The sequence below is a fragment of the Ursus americanus genome, chromosome 5, assembly GCF_024610735.1.
Source record: "Ursus americanus isolate L20-20 chromosome 5, mUrsAme1.1.p, whole genome shotgun sequence".
NCBI classification, from domain to species: domain Eukaryota; kingdom Metazoa; phylum Chordata; class Mammalia; order Carnivora; family Ursidae; genus Ursus; species Ursus americanus.
This window is the reverse complement of record NC_142131.1, coordinates 63112643-63137433: the sequence shown is the minus strand read 5'-3', so window position 1 is coordinate 63137433 and position 24791 is coordinate 63112643. Positions and strand designations below refer to the sequence as shown.

At 35.7% G+C, this 24791-nt stretch overlaps 1 protein-coding gene across 1 annotated transcript in view; it reads right to left on the bottom strand.

Moving 5' to 3' along the window:
* Positions 1–24791, bottom strand: part of FBN2 (fibrillin 2) — a 240051-nt gene that overhangs the window by 153632 nt on the left and 61628 nt on the right. Inside the window, exons 6-7 of the mRNA XM_045794807.2 lie at positions 21585–21782; positions 9551–9676 (exon numbers count right to left, since the gene is read on the bottom strand). Coding sequence (XP_045650763.1) covers positions 9551–9676; positions 21585–21782 — 324 coding nt within the window. The remainder of the gene's footprint in view (positions 1–9550; positions 9677–21584; positions 21783–24791) is intronic.

The following is a 24791-nucleotide window of genomic DNA, read 5'->3' as shown; positions in this document are numbered from 1 at the left end:
TTACACAATTTGCTCGTGGTGCAGCTGGAGCAGAGACCCTAACGTTTGGGTACCAAATCCTGGGCCACTGAGTCTCTCTGCCTATTTATTTTCTGAATTGTAGTTAAAATGTACACTGCCATTTCTCTCCACAATGTCTTCTTGCTATTGTAATAAAAACTTTAAAACATCAATTAAAAAAAAAAAAACAAAATGTGATCTGAATATTCCTAATTTTGATTCACCACCCCAAGTCACACGCTAAAGAATATCTTTTTGTTGAATGACTTTCTTTCAGAATATGGATTTTTCACAGACTTCCTATTTGTAACAATGATGTTACCCACTATGTCTCAAATAAAGAACTCTTTCTCCTCCATGCTTTCACATAAAACTATGTGTGCCACTTTCCATGCAAACCATTTTGTTCAGGCTGAAATTTAGGGAGTGATGTCACTTCAGGAACTCCCTAGGAAACACTGCTGTTAACTGAGTAAGACTGTCAAGATAGTATCCAAGTTATTCAAAGTAGGTGTTTTAATAGTGGAAATCATTTGTGGGAAGAAACTGAAAGAGTTTAGGCTGGCAACTCCTGATAAATATACTAGGAAGTAATATGTACTAATTTTGCCTCAAATGTCAGCTCTGGGCTGCTGTTTGGCTACTCCTCTGAACGCCTATCGCTCTTCCCTACTGGTCGCACTTTCTTAGATGTTCTGCTTTCCATATATGAAACACAGAAGGGCTTTCTAAAAGTCAAGCCTGGAAACCCACTGCTAGCCTGGCACCTGGTCAGTATGTCCTTCCCAAATGGTTTCTAAAAGCACAAACGCTGCAGATTTCCATTTTAGCTTTTAACTTTTCATATATATGCTCCAAATTTCTAAGCTACTCAATGCTCTGCCTCCCAAGGTAGAAGCATCATGACAAGTAGATTCCTTAGTGCAGAAAACTCCTACTATCAATTCATCTGATTACAAGTAATTGTCTATTTTATGGGGAGAGAGAGAGACACCAACCCCACTCGATATCACTTTTGCTTAGGACACACAGGAAAGTATGACAAGTTAAGACAGGTTTTGATTCTCAAAAATAAATAAATAAATAAACAAACAAGCAAATAAATAAATAAATAAGAGGCATTGTGCAAAGTGTCTGAAAATCAGATTATGAGAAACTGGCTCGGCAGCAGGAGTTACAAAGAAGAGTTGAAGACAATTTAGTTTTAGGCACCAAGGTATCACAAGGAAATAATCAAAAAGAAGTTTCCATTATTGTCCCTGTGTTAAAAAAATTCATAATTTTGTTCCTAGGGGCTAAAGTGTGCGGAACTGAGAGAAGGAAGGCTGGGGACTAAGATCGGGTTAGCTCAGGAAGATAAGCTTTAGCGATCTTTGCCAGTTTGTTAGCATGACTCAGAATTAATCCTGTTTTCAAGGAGGTATTTAGGTTGTTACATGCTCCATCCCTTTTACTGGTATGTCTTAAAAATAAGATTGAATACAGAAAACAGCAGTCAAGATAATACCAAGCTCAAGAGTTGGTCATGTTCAGTACATGCTTTGAGGGGAAATGTAAATAAATTGTAATGTTTGCAAAACAAAAACAAACAAAAAAGATATGCAAATGTTTGCAGTATTTTTACTTCTCCTGTATGATTTCTTAATCTGTATAAAGAGCCCAAAACCACACGGAAGAGAGCTCAGGAATAATCTAGAAGATTGAGTTAGCCCTGTGAGTCAGGTTAAGACCATTGATCACTCAGCAGATGCTTCTCAACCAATCTGGGGGACAAGCTGGCTAACACACAGGCCTGGGAAGAGGTAGAGGTCACCCTAATTGCAGAGTATTAGGCTCTTTGTTTCCCCATCTGTCACCAAGGAGAACAAGGCTCCAGCATGGGACCACTGCTGTGACCTAAGCTACTTACACAGACATCAATCATAAGCGAAATGTAAACAAGTCACCTTTCAGAAATAAGTGGATCAAAAAAGAAGATAAATATCTCTTTGAAAAATCAGAATGACCCTGACTCCATGGTGTAGCTCTGTCCCTGCTGAGCAAAGTAGGGGAAACACTGGGCTCTGCTTTGAAGGAGATACGTGGGACAACAGTGTCCAGAGTATATGTGTCTGCAAGTATGCTGGCTAATATTCACAACAGGAAGAACCAGAGAAGGACACCCACCAGTGTGAAAGTAGATGAACACACTAAGGTATATCCACATAATGGGATATAATGGGTTATTCACCTTAAAAATGAATTAGAACAACGTGCAACAATACAGATGAATCGTAGCATCATAATATTAAGTGAAAAAAGTTCCACAAAGTACTAAGCCTTTTATTGTAATGTTTAAAAAACGGAAATAGGGGCGCCTGGGTGGCACAGCGGTTAAGCGTCTGCCTTCGGCTCAGGGCGTGATCCCGGCGTTATGGGATCGAGCCCCACATCAGGCTCCTCTGCTATGAGCCTGCTTCTTCCTCTCCCACTCCCCCTGCTTGTGTTCCCTCTCTCACTGGCTGTCTCTATCGCTGTCAAATAAATAAATAAAATCTTAAAAATAAAAAAAAAATAAAAAATTAAAAAAAACAGAAATAACACTAATAATAATAAATGGAAATCTACAGGTGTAAAAAAAAAATCTAATAAGTAAAGAAAATGTGGAATCCTGGTTTCAAAGTGATGGTTATGTTGTGGGAGTGGGGGCAGGTAGGACAGCACCCTGGGTAGATGTGGTTAATTGTCTTGGTCCCACCTTTTCTTTTTGGTGGTTTAATGAGTGTATGTTATATTATTGAAGATATTTAACTACATAAAAGCAGGCTATGAGTAAAATAATAATGAGAATATGTCCTGAAACAAATACTATGATTAATGTAATTGTGTACACCTGAGAAAGGGACAATACATGCACAAATATTTTTGTCTGTATGTACCTATTTTTGAAAAACCAAGACAGAGAAGAATCTCTGAAATAAACAAATGCAAACACCACAGAGTAGAGACAAATGGGTCTGCTTTTTACTTTGAAAAGTCCTAACCCACCTCAATGCAAAGAAGCAGCCCATGTTTTGATACCTAATTTCACTGGGCCATGCAGCTCATTTGCAGTTCATAACCAGAATTCTACCAGATTTTTATTTAAGATGATTTAAGAACAACATCTCCTTTCTTCACAATATGACTACCACATACACCCTTTTATTTTTTTATTTTATTTTATTTTTTTAAAGATTTTATTTATCTATTCGACAGAGATAGAGACAGCCAGCGAGAGAGGGAACACAAGCAGGGGGAGTGGGAGAGGAAGAAGCAGGCTCATAGCAGAAGAGCCTGATGTGGGGCTCGACCCCGGACCGCCGGGATCACGCCCTGAGCCGAAGGCAGACGCATAACCGCTGTGCCACCCAGGCGCCCCCCACATACACCCTTTTAAATAATACTTGTATTTTGGCCAGAAGCAAATTATAATCAGCTTTACTGTAATTATCATCTCTGACCTATCTCTCCCATACTATTTTACTTCTATTTCAAGTCGTCAAACATATTTCGATGAGATTTTTTCCTGAACAGCAACTAATGACGACGATTAAAGTCAAACATATTTCATTCAATGCTCCTAAATATTTACTGATGTACTAAAGTAACAGGATTTTTTTTTAAGATTTTATTTATTTATTTGACAGAGAGAGAGAGAGAGAGCAGAAGCAGGTAAAGCAGCAGGCAGAAGGAGAGGGAGAAGCTGCCCGCTGAGCAGGGAGCCCGATGTGGGGCTCCCTCCCAGGACCCCGGGATCACAACCAGAGCCAAAGGCAGACGCTTAAACCACTGAGCCACCCAGCTGCCCCTAAAGTAATAGTTTTAACAGTAAGTGTAATTCTGCTCAAACCCCAGATTTTTATTTCACGCTGGATAAGCATTAGATACGCACATAGTGTCTGCATGGCAGCATGGAACATGGACATGTTGAGAGTTCCGGGGACAGAGGTTGTGATGCCCCATGACTAGGGTCTAACAGGTTGTATGCACTGTGTCAGCCCACCAGGAGGGAGATAGGGGTTCTGCTACAGGAATTTGTTGAGAGCTTCACAAAGACAGCAACAAATAAATGAGCCTGTTTTTTACCTTCCTCTGTTTTAAATTTTTTGAACAAATAATACATCTACACAGTTAAAAGTCAAAAACTTATGCTACAGCACTCAATGAGAAATCTCTTTTCCATCCTTTTCTCCCTCAAAATATTTTCACCCTCAAAATACTGAATGATGCAAACTTTCTAATATCCTTTCACGGACATTCTGTGCATACACAGGCAAACATATGCACTACCACATAATGCGACAAGCAAAGAGAGAACCATAATCCTGTTGCTGCTGCTGACTCCACGAGCTTCTCCCTATAAATGCAATCTGTGGGCTGGGGTATGTGCTGCCAGGTCATCCTCCTGTGTTCACTCAACGGCTCTGGCTGAGTGAAAACTCAAGAAAATCCAGCAGGGCAGAATCCTGGTTCTGCAGTTTGTAACCCACCTAACTTTGACGAAGTTATTTAGCTTCTCTGTGCTTCAGTTTCCTCATCTGTACAGTTGGTTAATAATAGCAACTGACCTCACACCACACTCGGATGATTTAATAAGAAAACCCATGTACAGTGGTTTAAATGTTGTCTATAATATATTAAGTGCTCCATAAATATTAGCTTTTGGGGCGTCTGGGTGGCTCAGTTGGTTGGACAGCTGACTTCGGCAGGCTCCTTGCTCAGTAGGAAGCCTGCTTCTCCCTCTGCCTGCCTCTCCCCCACTTGTGCTCTCTCTCTGACAAATAAATAAATAAAATCTTTAAAAAAAAATATTAGCTTTTATTAACATATTTTGGTGTGATCTATACTGTCATCAGACAAAAATAATTAAAATACAATGTAAAAAAGGGCTGTTATAGAGGAATAACTTATTTGTTATGGGGCAGACAGTAGGTTTGAGTTTAGCAGACTGGGCTTTCTTATTTAAGGGAGAGAGAATTTATTTTTTAATTATAATGTTGTAAATTTCTTTTAAGAAGGATTTAAAAATGATACTTCTGTGTTTTCTAAATTGATGACCTAAAAAGTTTTATGTGTTTCCAATATTTACAATCTCCCTACTTAAATATCAATTTTAATATGTAGTTTACCTTTTGGACAATGGTCAATGAGTTTATTTATTATTTATTTTAAAATTAATATACTTTTGGTAATATGAGTAAAAGAAAGCATTTTTCAATTTGGGACAGAAGTTTATTTTCCACGGTTTATCAAAGCAGAGTTGGAATAGCAACCAAAGATACTGTGCCAACAAGGTTCATGAGTTTCATGAGCATAAATAAATATATTTGTTGTCACAAATCTCAAACGACTAAAGCTGTGGTAATGGAACAAAGCTGAAGACTCTTCAGAATAAATTGCAAACAACTATTTGACATATAAAGAGCCATTGAAGGGAAGCTTTCCAATACAATGATGCTATTTTCCTGCCTTCCATTTAAGCCAGGAAAGAATAACCACCTCCAAGAATGTTAAAGAAGGTATAGTCTGAAAGAGGGGGATCATGCAAGGACAGCTGGCACCTACTTGTGCTTTCTCCAAGTGGACTGAAATCCAAAATAACATATTTTATCATAAAAATGAAAAATGCCACAGCCTTCTAATATACAATTTCATATTATATTGATGTGTGCTACTTCTCTTCCTCATTTAAAATAAACGGATATTTGGATGAAAGAATCTTTGAATAAAGTAACTGAAAAAAGCCTTCCCTTTGGATGTGAAGAAACAGTTTATTCCACCAACGGATCATTTTCCCCACTGTACAACAGAATTCGGAAAAGATTTTGGAGCCAAACTGGCCCAGGAGAAATAAGACTTGACTTCAGTAGGCCTGAGAGGCTTAACAATATCTGAGACCATAAATGAGTGAAGGGGGAAAATAACTGATTCTCCTTTAGAAAGACAGACAGACAGACGGGCACATACACACACACACACACACACACACACACACACACACACACACACACACAGAGTATTCCTTTATGCTCTGGGCTCAGATTCTCAGATAGAGAATCCACCCAACCACTGATATAAACCAAAAAGAAGTCTCAATACAGATACCTAGTCATGTGTTTTAGACATTAACTAAAGAGATGAATGCTACTACACCATTTTTTTTTCATTTGAGTATAAACTATATATGTTCAAACTCGCATTTTCAGCAGAACAAGCCTTTCAGGATAAGATTCTAGCTGCGAAGATATCCCAATGAACAAGCAGAAGATGCCAAATTGCACTTAACTATTTACGCTCTTTGTCTTTGAACGGTAACCAGAGCAAAATAAGATTATTAAGCAAATTAAAAAAAAATCAGATGAAGGAAAAATTCTCGTAATATGGGACACTGGACTCTTTCTAAATACAATTTTAACTCTGGCCCCACATTTTAGCTTCTTTGTGGATGTTCAACCCAAGTCAAGGAAATTAACTTGTTATCCACCATACTCCCAATTACTCAATATATATTTTTAGGAGCCTGCGATATAGCAGGAACAGTTTCAAGCTTGGGGATACAGCAATAAACAAGACAGAGTTTTTGCCCTCAAGAATCTTACCCAAGTGTTGGGAGCGAGATGGTCAACCAACAGATATCCACCAAAAAAAAAAAGAATAACACAATCTTTTAAAGTTAATAAGCTCACTTTGCTGCTAATGCTGCCACCATTTCCCCAAATCACTCAGATTCAAAACACTGGTTAGCTTTCTTATTTCTGGACAGACACAGAAACTTAGAATAAAAAAGATTTTAGAAAAGTTCATTGCCCTATGAACAGAAATCTAGTATGTGCCACAAGAGAGAAACAGAAAGGACATCATTTTCATATAAATCTTCCAATACTACCGTATTTTATGTTCACCTTGTAATCTACATAGAAAACTAAAATATCTTACCTTGACAGTTGGTCAAAAGTAATTGCTATGGTTACATTTTTATTTAGGGCAAATACTAACTTTAAATTTATGTCAACATTTTTACACTAACACTGTATAAATCATACATAAACTGACTATAATTCAAAGCTGTCACTGAGTGTAGCAATAGTTTACAGTCTTTCCAGATACATTACGCTACCAATTACATGAAATAGTTTTATGTAAGGAAATACCACTTGATCTTTTACATAAAAGAACACTATTACTTAAGGAAAATTGATAATAGTTACTTTTAAAAACTATCCAAATAAATATGACTTACTCACAAAATAAAGGCTTCATAAAACCTTTAGTTTTCAAATTCTAATCACCACTTCTTCCAATTCTGCTATTCCCCACCAATCCCATATATTAAATCACATAATTCTTTCTGGGCAATGGCTAAGTGGATTTGGCTGCCGGGACAGGAAGTAAGGAAGGAAAGGACTGGATTCGGGCTCTGGGTGGTGCCTACATTACATCAACAGCTCCCTTTCCTAAAGAACACAGACAAGTGTGAATAAAGAGTTGCACTGTCTCTCTCCAAACTCTGCCTTGGCTCTATATGTTGTTTTGATGAAATGCGATGTGGAAAAGGCTCATTCTATTTTCAGCTAAGAAGAAATATATTGTTTGATGATTAATGGAAATGTCACAACCACTTTCATCAGTCAGTGCCTGTGCCTTCTCACCTACAATCAAACACTGTCTTTGTTCCTAAGTCTACCACCCTTGGATCTAGCCTGGATAGTATTTCAGAAGTAAAAAGTGAAGGAGAATGACAAAAGGTTGAGCCATAGAATCAACCCCCAAAGAGGCCAGGAAGGAAAATACAAGAAGTAGCAAGGATACAGCAGCATAACCCAGACCTTCTGCAAGTCCCCAACTCGCTGGTCCAATTTCGGGGCTCACTTAATTTTCCCATCTTGCAAGTATTTTTCTTAACCGTTCCAATGTAAGCAGACATTGGTTATCAATATTTATTATATTTAAAAGCCATAAACTGTATGGACATTCTTCCTAAGAGTTTCAGGGAGAATATATTGGGTCTTTAATATAATTAGCCACATTTTATTACCTTCTCTTTTGGGGGAGCATGAAATTAAGTTGAAATAATGTAAACTGTATGTAATTATGAAGATTAATTTAGAGCAGACTAGAAAGGCAGTAGGCTAAATACAAAATATAGAACAATACATGTTCCCCGGGTCCATGGAATGATTTCTGGTGTTGGAACCATACCATGTACAGCCATGCCTCTACCTCCTGTCCAATAAAATAGTTCCTATTCCCGTTTGTCTTCTGTAATTAAACTTTAGATTTTTACCTTTGTCCCACCACTTTTTCTACAGAGAGGGACAAAACTTTTTACGACCAAACAACAAAAAATAAGCCCCAAATACTGCCTTTTGGAAAGGGAAAGAACAGAAGACTTAATTAAGTAGATAAATGGGTCTAAATAAACTTGTGATATTTTCTTCACAGGAACAATTACAATATGTATTTGCTAAATTTAGTTTACTCGACTAGGAAAACACTCCCAGATAAAATCATAACAGGCACAGAAAATCAAGTTCAGATTTACTGAATTTCCCATGTAAGTTCAGATACACATTCTTCCACCTCAGGTAAGCCAGACTGCCAAAAACAAATTTCTGGAATAAATTTTTTCTAAACTTTGAGTAGATAAGAATGCTTATGTCACAAAAAAATGAAAAGAGATACAGTATTTGTCTCAAGAAAATTAGTTTAATTGGAATAAATTGATTTAAGTAATCATTCTAAAGATAGATATTATACTTCAATACTACTGGAAGTATCAACATTATTCTAAGTATCTATGTTAGGAAAGCTAGACACCTTTAGCAGCTTCTTGAATTTTGTAATAACGATAAAGCTTTGGATCACACATAAATATGCCAAGTGATTTTATTCTATATGAGGAATGCTTATGGAGTTCACACTTCAAAATTATATTCAATTCACATTCAATATCATAATCACATTCCAGAAAATTATTATGTTTTTGATATCTTTATTTGAGTAAGCTCTTCTTCCACAGGATACCTGCTGTGGTAATTTCCAAATTCTCCTTGAGTCAATAATACTGGTTTTTTAATTTGGCAGGCAGCCAAGAAACAACATTCAAAATACTTATTTAATAATAAAGAATTCAAAATACTTATTTAATAATAAAGGACAGAGTGCCAACTTCTAATGTATCATTTTACACCAGACACTCTACTTCACTCAGAATTTTAATCTTTGATATAATTTTGTAAGTGAACTGGAAAACCACTCTATTAAGGAAAAATATAAAGGGCTGGATATTCCCAATCCCACTACAACAGAGAAACTGAGATAACAAACCCCTCATAAAATGTTCACTGGCTCTTTCCAAATCAAACACATTAAATACACAAACTGATACAAAACCACTCTATGCCTTCATACTCACATTAAAATAAAGAATTGTAATTATGATTAAATCCTTCAAAATTCAAAATGAAGTTATGACTTTCTGGGATTCGGAGTCATCAGTAGACATGTCCCTGAAAGTACAGACACTCACCTTCACACTTCTGAGTAGTTTCACTCTGCTTGTGACCAGCAGGGCATTTGCATTCAAAAGAGCCCACTGTATTGATGCAGTTTCCTCCCTGGCATATCCCAGGAATCGCCTGACATTCATCAACATCTGCAAGAAGAAAGCACTGTGAACAAAGATACCACTAACTTCCAGAGTATCTACACCTATTCCTTTAATGTAATGTACAAAAAAAGATCAGTTGTTCTCAAGAGCATGGTATAATGGGCATTGGGACCGCTTTGTATGCATATATTTTAATTCATATAAATCATGTATGTTAAAGAGTTCCTTTTCGTTCTTGTTATTTTCTTTTGAAATTTCACTGTTTATTAAGAAAATCCATCCCTATTGTTAAGTGGACAACCAATCTCTTGCTTTGATTTGCTGCAGAACACTTCTGGGTGTGTTCACTCTCCTGGTGATGGGTACTTGTCTACCTCCATCTTCTCACCACCTCAGAGCATGATACAATGAAAGTCTCTACCGTGTCTCTTCATGGAGTTGCATAACTATGGACTGTAAAACTCAGAGACTTTTCATCCCTTTGCTGTAGACTCGGAGCAGAATTACTATATCACGCAATATATATACACCCAATATGAGTAAACAGTGCCCAACAGCCAAAATGCCTTCATACCACTAGCAATCCATATACCCAACAAGTAGTTCACAAACCTCTATTGTCCATGAGGATTCTTTTTTTTCCCGCCTGCTAACACATGATATAAATATCCAAAATCCCAATTTTCTTTGGTCTAATAATTGTAAAGGGATATTAATTCTAGTTTTCACTTCTCTAATTACTAATTACTTTGTGTGTTAGCTTTTAAATTTCCTCATCTGAAAGTTGTCTGTATCCCTTAAACAGTGTTATATTGAATTTATCATATTCTTTTTTTTTCCAAGTTTTTATTTAAATTCTAGTTAGTTCACATATAGCTTAGTTTCAGGTGTAGAATTAAGTAATTCAACACTTACATACATCACCTGGTGCTCATCACAAGTGCGCTCCTTAATCCCCAATCCCCATTGCACCCATCTCTGGTAACCACCAGTTTGTTTTCTAGAGTTAAAAGTCTGTTTCTTGGTCTTTTTCTTTGTTCATTTGTTTTGCTTCTTAAGTTCCACATATGAGTGATATGGAATTTGTCTTTCTCTGAATGACTTATTTTGCTCAGCGTAATATTCTCTAGCTTCATCTACATCACTGCAAATGGCAATATTTTGTTCTTTTGATGGCTGAGTAATATTCCATTGTATATATATAACACTTATTCTTTATCCATTCATCAGTTAGTGGACATCTGGGCTCTTTCCATAATTTAGCTATTGTTGATAATGCTGCTATAAACATTGGGGTACATGTACCCTTCGAATTAGTAGTGTCATATTCTTTTTCTAAATTTAAAACCTTAAACATGGCGATTATCTTCCTCACCCTTTAAGCTTTATCCATTTAGGAACCGAAAATCTTAATATTGACAAATGAAATCCAAGAATCTGTAATACAGATTTTCAGACCAATAAACGTCAAGAGTCTACGAGAAATGTTAAAAGAAGTTCTTTAGCAGGAGGGGCGCTTGGGTGGCTTAGTTAGTTAAGCATCCAACTACTGATCTCAGCTCAGGTCTTGATCTCAAGTTCATGACTTCAAGCCCTATGTTGGGCTCCACAGTGTGGAGCCTACTTAAAAAAAAAAAAAAAAAAAGGAAGTTCTTCAGGAAAAATAAAAATGAGATGAAAATTATGGTCTACACAAAAACCAAAAAGCACTGAAAATAGTAAACATGCTGACAAATTTAAAATACCTATTTATTTTTAAATAAACTTAAAGATAACTGGTTGTTGTTGAAAACAGCAACAGCAAAATAATAGTAATGTGTTTTGAAGATTATAAAACACAAAGAAGTAACTAGTATAACCACTATAGCTAAAAGATTAAAGGGGGAAAGAGAATACTATTGTAAAATTGTTACATTGTAAGTGAAGTGACATAATATTATTTGAATATAGACTATAGTAAGTTAAATATGTAAAGACAAACACTAAATTTTGTAATTTTAAATAAAACTAATGTTCTATAATGTTAAAGAGGTGGAGTTAATGATCCGATTATGGAGATAAAATGAAATACTAAAATATACTCACTCTAATACAGGCAGGCAAAGAGGAATAAAGAATAGATGGGACAAAAAAGACAAGAAATAGTAAGGTACTAATTTAAACTCAATAATTTTGATAATCATAGGAAGTGTAAATGGTACTAGTAATTCAATTAAAAAGGCTGAGATTGCCATAATTGATTTTTTAAAAGATATAATTTTATATTGTTTATAAGAAACCCACTTTGAGAGAGATAGCTTAAAAAGGAAAAGGATGAAAAGATGCATGTACTCAATCAAAAGAAAGCTGAGGTGGCTAAGTTAATATTGTACAAAGTAGTTATCAGAACAAGAACCATTACCAGGGATAAAGATGGATATTTCATAATGACAAAGGGGTCAATTCATTAAGAGGACATAATGATGTACAATGTATATATGCTGATTATAAAATGTTAAGCACCCAGAACAAAAAGTGACAGAACTGAAAAAAAAAAAAAAGAGAGAAATCTACAATTAGAGCTGGACATTTCCATATCCCTTATTAACTAACAGAACAAGTAGACTGAAAATCAGTAAGGATACATAAGACTTGCACGATACTTTCAACCAACTTGTCCTAGTTGACATTTATAGAACAACTCACCCAACTTCAGCAGGATACATGCTATTTTCAAGTGCACATGGGGTATTTGACCAAGACAGACTATATTCTGAGGCCATGCAAAAAGGCTCATTAAACATAAAAAAATTATGTTAAACTAGAAGTAAATAATAAAAAACATCTGGGATATCCTCCAACATTTGGAATTTAAACAATATACTCTGAAATAATCCATGGTTCAAAGAAGAAATCACATGAAAAATGAGAATACAGCATATCAAAATTGGTAGGATGCAGCTAGAGTGGTGCTTAGAGATAAATATGTAGTGTTAAAATGCTTATTTTACAAAAAGAACAAAGTCTAAAATTGGTTAGCTAAGTTTTTATATAAAGAAATTTTAAGAAGAAGAGCATATTAAACCTAAAGTAGACAGAAGCAAGAAAATATTAATGATAAAACAGAACAACTGTCAAACAACAGAGATAATCAATCACCACAAAACCTGGCTCTCTGGAAATACAAGTAAAACCAATGAGATCTCTCAAGACCAACCAAGAAAAAGGAGAGAAGAAAAGATCAATATTAAGGAATAAAAGTGGGCACATCAATACAAATTCTATAGAGATTAAAAGGATCAAATGAACTAGTTTGACAACTTTATGGTACTAAATTCAACCACGTAGATAAAGCGTACAAATTCCTAGAAAGACAGAACTACCAAAGCTCACTCAAGAACAGATCATCTGAATAGACCTACATCTATTAAAGTTAATTTCATTCATACTTGAAAATCTTTGCACAAAGAAAACTTCAGGCCTAGGTGGCTTTACTACTAAATCCTTTCAAATACTTAAAGAAGAAACAATACCAGCTATACAAAAATTCTTATGAAAAAGAGAACAAGCGACTCTAGCCCACCCATTTTATTGGGCTAGCATATAGTTGACCCCAAAGAGAGACAAATACATTACAAGAAAAAAAAAAACAAAACACAATAATACATTTTTGGAATAGGCACACAAAAATTCTTAGCAAGGCAACTTTAGCAATACATAAAAAATTATTACATCATGATCAAGTGAGGTTAATCCCAGGTATTTAAGGTTGCTTAAACATTCAAACATCAATCAATACAATGAGAAAACACATGATCATATTCTAATGTGAAAAAAGCAAGTGACAAAATTCAACACTCAGTCATTACTTCAAAAATCTCAATAAACCAGAAATATAAGGGAACTTCCCCAACTTGATAAAGAGCCTGTACCAAAAAAAAAATAATAATACATATACATATATACATGGAGAGATATATGGAGAGAGAGAGAGAGAGAGAGAGAGGGAGAGAGCATGCACTCTAGGGATGCTTGGGGGGCTTAGTTGGTTAAGCATCTGCCTTTGGCTCAGGTCATGATCCTGGGGTCCTGGGATCGAAGCCCACATCCATCAGGCTCCCTGCTCAGTGGAGAGTCTCCTTCTCCCTCTTCTCTGTCCCTCTCTAATGAATAAAATCTTTATAAAAACAAACAAAATATAGCTAACAAACTGTAGAGTACTGAGAAAACTCTCTGGATTTAGAGTTTTTGAATCCATCATTTTATACCCATGTAAATTTCTCTTAATTTCTCTCCCTGCAAGAGGTAATACTCCCTAATTCAGTCTAGTGTTATGAGAAATAAACATGGTTCATAAAAATATTAGCTTATGCAAATTTATGTTATCTATTAAAATTGACAGGCTAACATACTTACTAATATATGTTTAATTACAAAATACTACATAAGCTCACTGTAATAACCTTCAAGATACAGAAAAAGAGAAAGTTAAACAGATATTGATGTAACTTAGTCTGTTCTTTATGACTTGTACTCACAAACACATTCAGAGCATCAGTCAGTTTATATAACAAGAATAAGATCACACTCTATGTGTTCTGCATCTTGCTTTTTTTTTGTTCATTATGATTATTTTGTGGATACATCTCTAAGTCAGTATACATTGATTTACCCTATTATTTTTCATAAGTTCACAGTTCGCTGCATCTTAGAGAACGTAAATTAGAGAATTTAAGCCTACAAAAGAGCTTAGCATCTTTATTATTTCTTCCTCACTTTATCTGTCCATAAGAAATTACAGTAGCCCAAAATATTTTATACTGAAATTAAGGTAGATTTCATTGTCTTATTAAAGGATATCTGATCCAAACAAAAAACTAGAATGAAATATATAGCAAGAAATTTATATACCAAACTGTTTAATTCAGAACATTTCAAACCACATTGTTTTTTAAAATGTACTACATTTCCACCCTCATTACAGTGTGGTGTAAAACATCCCTAGAAACCTCTTTTCCTGGCAGATAAATCAGAGAAAGAATATCATGATATAAGCTAAAAAATGGGGCCAAACCTATAAATCCCTTAATACTATTCATAAAATCTTTGACTACATATTTAGTAGAATCAGTAATTTTTCAAAGGAAAAAGCAAAATCAACTTTATGGGGCTTAATTTCTAATTGCCTAAAAAGTATTTTCCTAGAAGGAAAAATAAAACCTTTATTTTTGAAGTACCCTAGACTACTCAGCCATACAGAATTAATTTAAGGTAGATCAAGTTAATCATTAAAATGAAAAAGAAAAATTTTACAGAAATCTTGCAGAAATAATCAACTTAAACCTAAAAACATACACAAGTGCTCTCTATAAAAACAAAAAAAGCAAGCCTCAGACCTTCAAACTACGCAAGAATTTCTACATTTTCAAAGTGCTAGCATAAGAAACTACTAAAGTCTGAATAGTTTTCCCGTGTCCTGATTATACAGATGTGTTTCTGTTCATTCCTTCAGTTCAAGCACAAACTATTTCTTTAAATGTTGAACAACTTCAAATCACACGTAATCATTTTATACAATGAAGCTAAATCTTTTTTTCCCCAAATTTTTATTTACGTTCCAATTAGTTAACATATAGTGTAATTAACTTTAAGTTTAGAATTCAGATAAATCTTTTGAAACTTAAACCTTATACAGGCCCTTCAGTGTATGTCTATTAATTAAGGTTATAAATAATGTAGCAAAGTAATGGTAATTCTAGTTTATGAACTCATTTATTCTCCAACTTCTTGAAATAAACTTGCCCTAAAAGATTAAACTGATTAGGTAAGTTAGCATATTATTTTTAGTTCATATTAAAATGTGGAAAAATATCTTCAGTGGTACAGGCATATAAAGATGGTTCATTTAATTTATATCTGTGGGAATTAAGGACCAATTCCTATTATTATGCATTTAATAGCACATGCTTTTTTAAACTTTGCCCATCAGCAAATTAGATCCATTTTTAAAATTTAAGTTCTCATTCGTATACTCCGCAGATATTCACACATTACTTGTATTTCTAGGAAAATGAGTATCAGCCATTACGAATAGTAACTGAAGAACAGTCTGTCTCTACCTGGAATCTGAGAACTCTGGGGTATTTTGGCAACCATTCAACATGGTTTCATTTCAGAATACCTATTCATGTATTCACAAAATTCAAATGCTAAGTAAGTGATCAACTCCACAAGCAAGTGCTAGTAAGCTACTACCTGTAGGACTCTGTGTTTGGAATGAAAAGAACAGAGCATGCTTCTCTGTCTCAATCTTCCTCACCTCATTGGAGATAAATTCACGGTCTCCCTCTTACTTGTCTGACTTCGTTCCATCAGTAACAAACGCTCCCTCCCTGAATATGCCTCAAGTCTTCCCTCCGCCTGTATTCTGGTTTCATCCTCCATTATATACCATCTGTACTACTACAGCAAACTTCTAAGTGGTGTCTTTGCTTCCACTCTGGTCCCCCTATTATTGATATTCTATAGACCAACTAAAATAATTTCATTTAAAAATATGTCAAATCAAGCAGAGGTCATTACCTCAAAAGTGTGCAAACATTGCCACACTGTTTTCCAGTCTATATGAGTTGCTCCAGAGAAGTCTTAGACTCAGGGGTACCTCCTTTAAAAAAATACTTGCTTATTCTGTTTTATTTTGTCCAAGGGATTCCATTTATCCTCTATTTTTATTGAAGTTTTGTGCCTTCCAATACGCAGCCTGATGCTTTTATCCATTTTAGAAAATCCTTCTATTTTATCTCTAAGACTCTTTTTCAGCTCCTTTCCACAGCTTCCTTTAGTTGGATCTCACCATGTATCTGATTCTTTGTAATCATTGTCTAATTACTGTTCCCCAACATTATGATTTGTGATTTCCTCTATCTTTACTTTTGTCACCAATATTTTTTTCAGTTTTATGCATGTTTGTATGTATATATGTATTATTTCTTTTTATTAAGTAAAATTTCAAATCCTTCTTCAGTTTTTTTTTTTTTTTGAGTACTACCAACCCACTTTTTTTTTTTTTTAAGATTTTATTTATTTAACAGAGAGAGACAGCCAGCCAGAGAGGGAACACAAGCAGGGGGAGTGAGAGAGGAAGAAGCAGGCTCCCAGAGGAAGAGCCTGACATGGGGCTCGATCCCAGAACGCTGGGATCACGCCCTGAGCCGAAGGCAGATGCTTAACGACTGCGCCACCCAGATGCCCCACTACCAACCCACTTTTTATCTCTGATTGTCTTTACCGAATTCTTATAACTCTACTTTGAGCACATTTTAAAAGGAAGACCACATTGATTTTCCTTTCCTGAAGCTAAGAAAGAAGTGTATAAATCTTGTGTTCATTTGGGTAATTCTTCCTTGAAGCATGCCTCTTCCAAATATTTTTCTCTTTTTTTCAGTTGTTACATGTAGACCTTTTTCCTTTATTACCCATCTTTAAATGGGGCCATTTCCTGCTGAAGCAGAAGTGGGGAGAGCCCAAGAAGAAACGAGTTGGTTTGAAAGAAATTTCTATATGAAATACTTGATAGTACCCACTCACCAAAGTCTCTCCCACTTTTTCTTTTTTTTTTTTTTTTTTGCCTTTGTATTAATTTTCAACTTTCAGGTGGGGGTGTGACCCTCTACTCTGCCTTTTTAGATATTCTTTTGAGATGCTCACCAGTGGTTCAACTTCCTCTGAGGATCTGTAGTAGACCTCTCTCACTCAGGGGTATTTTCTGCCTTTCCAAAAGGAGATCCACGGCCTCTGAAGAGCCTCAGAATGCTGATATGCAGAGAAAATACTCAGAAGATTCTCCCTGTTCCAATGACTTCTCAACAGTTGCAAGTGTTCATCACTGCTTTCAACTGGGGGCAGTAGAATTTAATTTTAGAAGATCTCATTTTCTATTATTTATTGCTAGTTTTTCTTCAGTTAGAAGAAGGAGAATATTCTATGTTTAAATAAGAGTTGTGATGAGCACTGGGTGCTGTATGGAAGTACTGAATCACACCTGAAACTAATATTATACTGTATGCTAACTGGAATTTAAATAAAAACTTTAAAAAAAGAGAGAAATGTATGGGAATGGGCTTGTCCTTAACTCAATGAAACCACACTGTATATAATTCGTCTTTCAAGTAACATCTTCTGTCATTAAGATATAAGCATTTGCAAACACATGTGTAGAAGCATATGGGAATAGCTGTACTGTTTATCTCATTGAAACTACATTGCATATAAACTGTTGTTCAAATCACATCTTCTTCCACTAAGCTGTATGTTTGTAAAGTTAAGTGTAGAAGTATAAAGGAATAGCCCTGTGGTAACCTCATTGAAGTTTCACCGTGTATAATGTGTCTTTCAAGTAACATCTTCTTTCATTAAGATATAATACACAACACACCCATATACCACCACACATTATTTAAAAAAAAAAAAGGCAGTTTCTACAATTAATTATGTTTTAGGTAAATTTTCTGGATTGTATAGGAATGGCTTGTTTTCACACAGTATGAATAAAAGTTAAACTTTCTAATGATCTAGTTAACTAGATCAATGTAGACTGCCTAGATAAATGTGTTTTTAATAATTTATACTAATCAAATGAACCAAATCTCCTTTCTATTTTGCGCTATATAGAAGGCCTGGAAATAACATTCTCCTGAGGGCATCTTCCTTCCAATCTACGACTGAGGGGCGACCCATGCCCGTGTGGGTTCAGAGGACGGTCAACCGCTCTACATTTTTCATGCGCAACCTGAGTAAATGAATTAGATATTTCTGAACACTGTAATCGTTTGAAAAAAACACAAAGCGCCATTGGTTTGGCAGGGACTGATTTAGGGTCTATACTGCTATCTTTATTCAAGTCCTTGTCCTGGGTCCTAGCTAGGTCCTGACTCTGTCACGTACATCTGATTTCTTGTGCCTCCCAAGCTGCATGGAATAGAACAGAGGCTCAACGTCAGTCTGTTAATATTGTCCAGGATGAAGCAAAAGACACAATTTAATGAGCAAATTACCCTAGGTAATCTACTCAGTATTAATCTAGTAGATCTATATAGTATTTTCTCTTTAAAAGGAGTCTATGTAAATTTTATGGAAATCTATATATGAACAGTTATTCTGTTTATTACCAGATATTTCATGTCCTCTGAAGCCACAAATAAGGTAATTCACTAATTGTATCAACTACAGAATAACATTATGTTTAGAACGTCAGAAATGTCCTTGGCTAATATGAACTACACTTTAGAACCAATATTAAGCTATTTGCAGTCATCTTCTATGCATCTGAAATCTATTTTTAACTCAACAAAAATTTTTAATTATACGATCAAAAAGATCACTATTATTTTTAAAAGTATGACATGTATGCATCATGTTCTATCATGTCATTTTTTTTCATGCCATGAATCTTCCCAATCAACTTGGCAGAATATTTGGGAAACAGTCTAGGAATTTAAAGGGAACATGAAATCACATTAAGATGCAGTCTTAAAATAGCCTGAACTGAGGATTAGTATTTAATTGAGAGGCTTCTGACTATGCCATGATTTTGAAATAAAGCAGAACTTTTTAAACTTGCTTTTCCAGATATTTTAACCATGTGGCAAGTTTCATTTTGCTGCTGTTGCTGTATTTATCCATTATATTTTTAGGCAAGTGGAACTGAAAAATTATCTTCACTGCATAAACAAAATCAAATAAATAAGCCTTCAGACATTACTAAATCCTGAAGGTTATTTGGGAAATTTGAGATCAGATCCTACATTTAAAAAGTGTATTCAGAAAAACTAGGCCTCTCGGACAAAATATAAAGGTAAAGAAAAAAAAAAAAAAGCCTAAGTGCAGATGTAGAAGATGAGGAGAGTCAGTAATTTGGGATATTTTAGTTGAAGTTAAGAGTTTCTCTCAACTGGACTATTTTCACGAAATAGGGGCTTCTGATGTATGTTAATCTTAATCCCATTTATTAATTCAAAAGATAGTTACTGAGTATCTACCACATGTCAGGTACTCTTCCAGATGCCTCAGAGATATTAAAGAATAAAAGAGATCTATCACCCAAAGGATCTTACACATTCACTGGCGGTAAAGTTAAAGCAATAAAGACAATAAATGAGCAAGAATATCAGAAAGGGATACGTGCCGTAGAATAAACAGAAAGTATTACCTCAGTAAATCCAGTCAGTACTAGTCTAGATCCATATAGTAGTTTCTCTTTAGTAGGAATCTATATAAATTATATAAATTTTATTGTATTCTTATCTAATTGAGGAAAGCTATAAAGTATGGTAAATACTATATAGAATATGGTACATCTTCTATAAAAATTACTTTATCAGAAACTCTATAAAATCAGACTGGTAGTTGTATCAAAGATAAGAGGATTTTATTACCCACAGAAAACAGCAGATTATTATTATTATTTTTAAAGATCTTATTTATTTACTTGAGAGAGAGAGAGAGAACAAGAACGGGGAGAGGGGCAAAGGGAGAAGCAGACTCCCCATTGAGCAGGGAACCTGATGCGGGGCTCAATTCCAGGACTCCATGATCATGACCTGAGCTGAAGTCAAACACTTAACTGACTGAGCCACCCAGGCACCCCGAAAACAGAAGATTGAAAATGACTTTTACATGGTTTCCATATTAGGTCTGACCTGTGACAGATAAGAAGCCAAGAGACAAATCACAAAACCATTCAAAGTTCACAGCTGACATGTAGGTTTATCCTTTGGGCATCCCTATAGTTCTTATTGGGACAGTTTCGATAGAGACCAGTTTTTAACATTAACTTTTACAGAACTACAAAACTAACAAAAATCTGTCAGGCCACTGTTAGAGATATGTTTACCAAATTACGCAGAGCACCTAAATGATTATTATTCAGTGAACTGAAGCTATAGGCAGGCTTCCCAAACTATAACTCTCATTTGGGTTTTAGGACACTGGACTGGCTTTCTGCAATGTGACATTTACAGGGGTTGAGTAGATAACATCTGTGCCTGTGATCCTGGTCATTAACATCAATTTGAAAGACCTCAGGAATCTAACTTTGTATGTGATTTCATGATAACAAATAAACCCAACTCTTCAAGTCTCAACTATGAGTAATATCATTTCTCTGAATAATACAAAAGTCATTTTTCATTTTCCTGTGATCCTACTGCCATGAGAGAATTCATTATAGAGCTCTTGCTAAACTCTAAAAATGGGTTTAATATACACATGATATCAGAAAAGTAGCCAAAAAAGGGTAAGAATTGTGGTGGCTGAAAATTAATTGAAATAATTATCCAGTAAAAATGTAACAATTTACTTTGACTACTTGGGTTGAAGTCTACTACTGTAGCATCCTCAGGGCCCCAGTCTAGTCCTGATACATAAAACATACACCAGGATGTGGTTTGGAAGACTGCTTGGAGACCAGACTGTCACCAACTGGATATAAACTCTTCAATAACTACGTTCAAGGACAGAGTTTACACTTTGCCTCTACAGACACTATTAATAACAATGTCAGGCAGTTCTTTTCTCCCTGTGACCTGAGCCTAGATTCCTATCTCTTGAATGAGATATTCAAGAGTATTTCCATGTGTATAGTTTGAGGGGTTGTGGTAAGGAGAGTGTAGTGCCTCCCGGATGAAGATCTGGGAGTGGCTTGTCCTCTGATTATATAAGATATTTTAATCAATTTTTAAAAAATTTTCCCCAGTTTTTCATAGTATCTCCTCTCTTCTCCATTTATGTCAAGACCTGAAAAGTGATTATTCAGTAGGTGGCTAATAAGAAGGTTATCTCTAGTCACGCTTGCTAATGAGGCCCCTCTTGGAAGTGGCAGGAGTTTGAATGGTATGAGTTAAGAGCCGCAGACCCTCCGAGCACAGTGAAAGGAGACCCACACAAGTCTGTGCACATGGGTAGATGGCGAACTCACCTTGGCAAGCTCCAGTGCGGATGTTGGGGATAAAGCCCCGTCGGCAGGGCTGAGGCTGGGCAGGACACATCTCACAGGGGTGGCCCCAGGCCCGTCCGATGGTGGCACAGCACAGAGTCTTGGTGCAGACAATGCCTGTCAGCTGCCCTTGGCACATCTGGTTGTTGACCTGAGTGAAACAAGGGCCTGTCCTGTAATCTGGAATGTGAAAGAAGACAGAAAGACAGGTTTTACGACCATATGCCAATCTTACACCAGTAGCTCCAAATACATATAAAACAGAGGCGATTTCTTCTGACTCAAGTGTCTCAAGACAAAACGCTGGAAAGTTTCATTTTGAAAATTCCTAATTTTTCAATCATGAGGACTGCATTAGGAGATTGCAATGTATTTTACACTAGACACTGTAAACGGGTGGCTCAAGGGCTGTGTCTGGGACACAGATGTGTTTTCTTGGCCTGAATTATGTTCTGAAAGAATTTAAATTAGTAGCCATCATTCTTAAATTGGAAAATTTCACATGAAATTTCTATTTCTGGCTTTTCTTGAAAAGTTGGAAGATCTGGCCATGTGAGGCATGCCATTTTACACGGCATGGGGGAGAGAAGTGGGTCCTTCTCTCTGACACCAAGCCCCAGCCACTCCTTATCCCGGCAGTCTCCTCTTACTAACATCCCTCACCTGCACGCTGCTGGCACCTGCTTGCAGGACTCCCTCTTTACCTAACAAAGATTTTCTTTCCTGACTGTGTGGACACAAGATCAGAAAATCGGAAGAGAACCAATAATGATATATCCTTCCATACCACAAATATATTTGAGGAGTCTAGTATGTCTGTAAACATTAAGTTCTAACAATCTGATTTTTGTTTCTGTGTCAGTCTGTTTAGTGAACGCTGTAGATGATCAGTATTTACTCTTTTAAAGCAGAACTCAATCATTAATCAAACAGTTTTTAATTTGAGTGCTGTTGTTGCTGATTTGAGAGACAGGAAATCAGAGAAAGGTCAGTTTCGTGAAGACTGACTAACGAAACAACTCACATTTGTTTTAAAATTACAACAGAAATATGTGAAAAGGGTTTTTTTCCACCCCTTTCACAGAGACTGTATGACTACAGTTTATTAACTCTTGGGACTGTAAGACGATAGTCAGGATTTCCTGATAAGCCCTCATGCAAATGATATAATTCCATCTGAAGGGGAAAGCCAGAACAAGTTTATTTCAGATTTCCAAGAACAAAACAATCACACCTTCAAAGAAAGCAGAGTCAATAATGTTGGTAAGATTTTTATGAAAAATGTACTGGGAAAAAGAAAACTTGGATAGGATTTAACATTCAAAATGCTAAGCTAGAAAAACTTTGATATCATCTAAATGCTATCATGTAACAAAAACACAAAACCACATAAAACTTTTATTTTTTTAAACAAAGAACAAGGCTTTCTCATATAGAGCAAAAGAATATTTTTAAAGATTAACATACAGAAAAAAACCCTAAAATAGGTAACGTTTTTAGCAAGCTGCTTTAACACTCTGTTACTCTACAGCTGAACTTCAACAAAAATAGCTCATTTTAATCCCTTACATAAGAACAACAGATGTGCTGGCTGCAAATCACGTTTCTGAAAAAGACAATCTTTGCAGTATACGTGTAGATATGTCAACCTTATAAACAAGCATGTTTCCCACACCACAAACTGCCAGGTTGTAAATTTTTTAAACCTATCTATCATCCTTCACACAATCATTATTTTACCATTTTAAACAAATATTAGACTCATAATAAATTAAATCAAGTTCTGAACAAGTGGGAAAACTCTATTTTTCATAAGAAATATAAAACATTTATTTTTCTGTAATTCTTGCATACATAGCTATGTTCGCTTTTAGGATTCCCAGAGAGAAGCCTCCATACCCTCCCTCAGGATCCCATCCTTAAGTACACCAACTTGTCAGGAAATTCCTTCCTTCCACTAACTATAACACCTTTTTAAACTCATGTCCTCTCAGTCTGCTCTCTTTGGAGAAGAAAAATATCTGGACAAGGATGGCTGTTTGTCCTCTGAAATGACCTTTCATGTTGAAGGTTCTAATCAAGCCAATCCCAGACTTCCTTCCTGGGAAAAGGGTTTACCATTCCTTATTTCTTTTGCCTACACAGTATTTGCCTCCTTACAAACTGTGCTGAATCTATTTTCCTAAATCATTATTCTTGGCTTTCTGGTAGGCAACTGGTTAGTTTAAAATGTAAAATTACGGCATTACCTACTTACTCAAGAATTACCATCTTGTAAAATATGAACAGATGGGCGAAAGGGGATGTAAATATCTTGATCAGATTAAAACATCCTGTCCCAAACTCGGCTAGCATTTTAATTATGGTCAAAGAGCCATGAAAGAATTTCACGTTACTGACCATGCATTCTTGTCATCAAGATTTCAGCGTAGGTAAAATATTATTGTATGCCACACTACCCATTTGCATTTAAGGACATCCTCCCAGCGTATTAGCAAAATATAAAAGGAAAGAAGTGCTTATCACTTGGGTATGCTGGAGCCAGTAGGTTGGAGGTAGGTATTTTCCTCATTACTGTATGACCAAAAAAATGTTAAAAAATGGCCTGTGAAACACAAATACTTTTATTTTGATTTTCTAATATCGAACTACAATATAGCATCTTTTTTTTTTATTAGTTTCAGAGGTACAGTTTAGTGATTCATCAGCTGCATATAACATCCAGTGTTCATTACATCACGTGCACTCCTTAATGTCCATCACCCAATTACCTCATCCCCCACCATCCTCCCCTCCAGCAACCCTCAGTTTGTTTCCTAGAACTAAGTCTCTTATGGTTTGTCTCCCTCTCTGATTTAGGCTTTTTTTTTTGTTTTGTTTCTTAAATTCCACATATAAGTGAAATCATATGATAATTGTCTTTCCTTGACTGATTTATTTCACTTAGCATAATACCCTCTAGTTCCATCCACATTGTTGCAAATGCTAAGTCAGAATGGCTAAAATTAACAAGACAAGAAATAACAGATGTTGGCGAGAATGCGGAGAAAGGGGAACCTGCTTACACTGTTGGTGGGAATGCACGCTGGTGCTGCCACTCTGGAAAACAGTACGGAGGTTCCTCAAAAAGTTAAAAACAGAGCTACTCTACGACCCAGCAATTGTACTACTAGGGATTTGCCCAAAGGA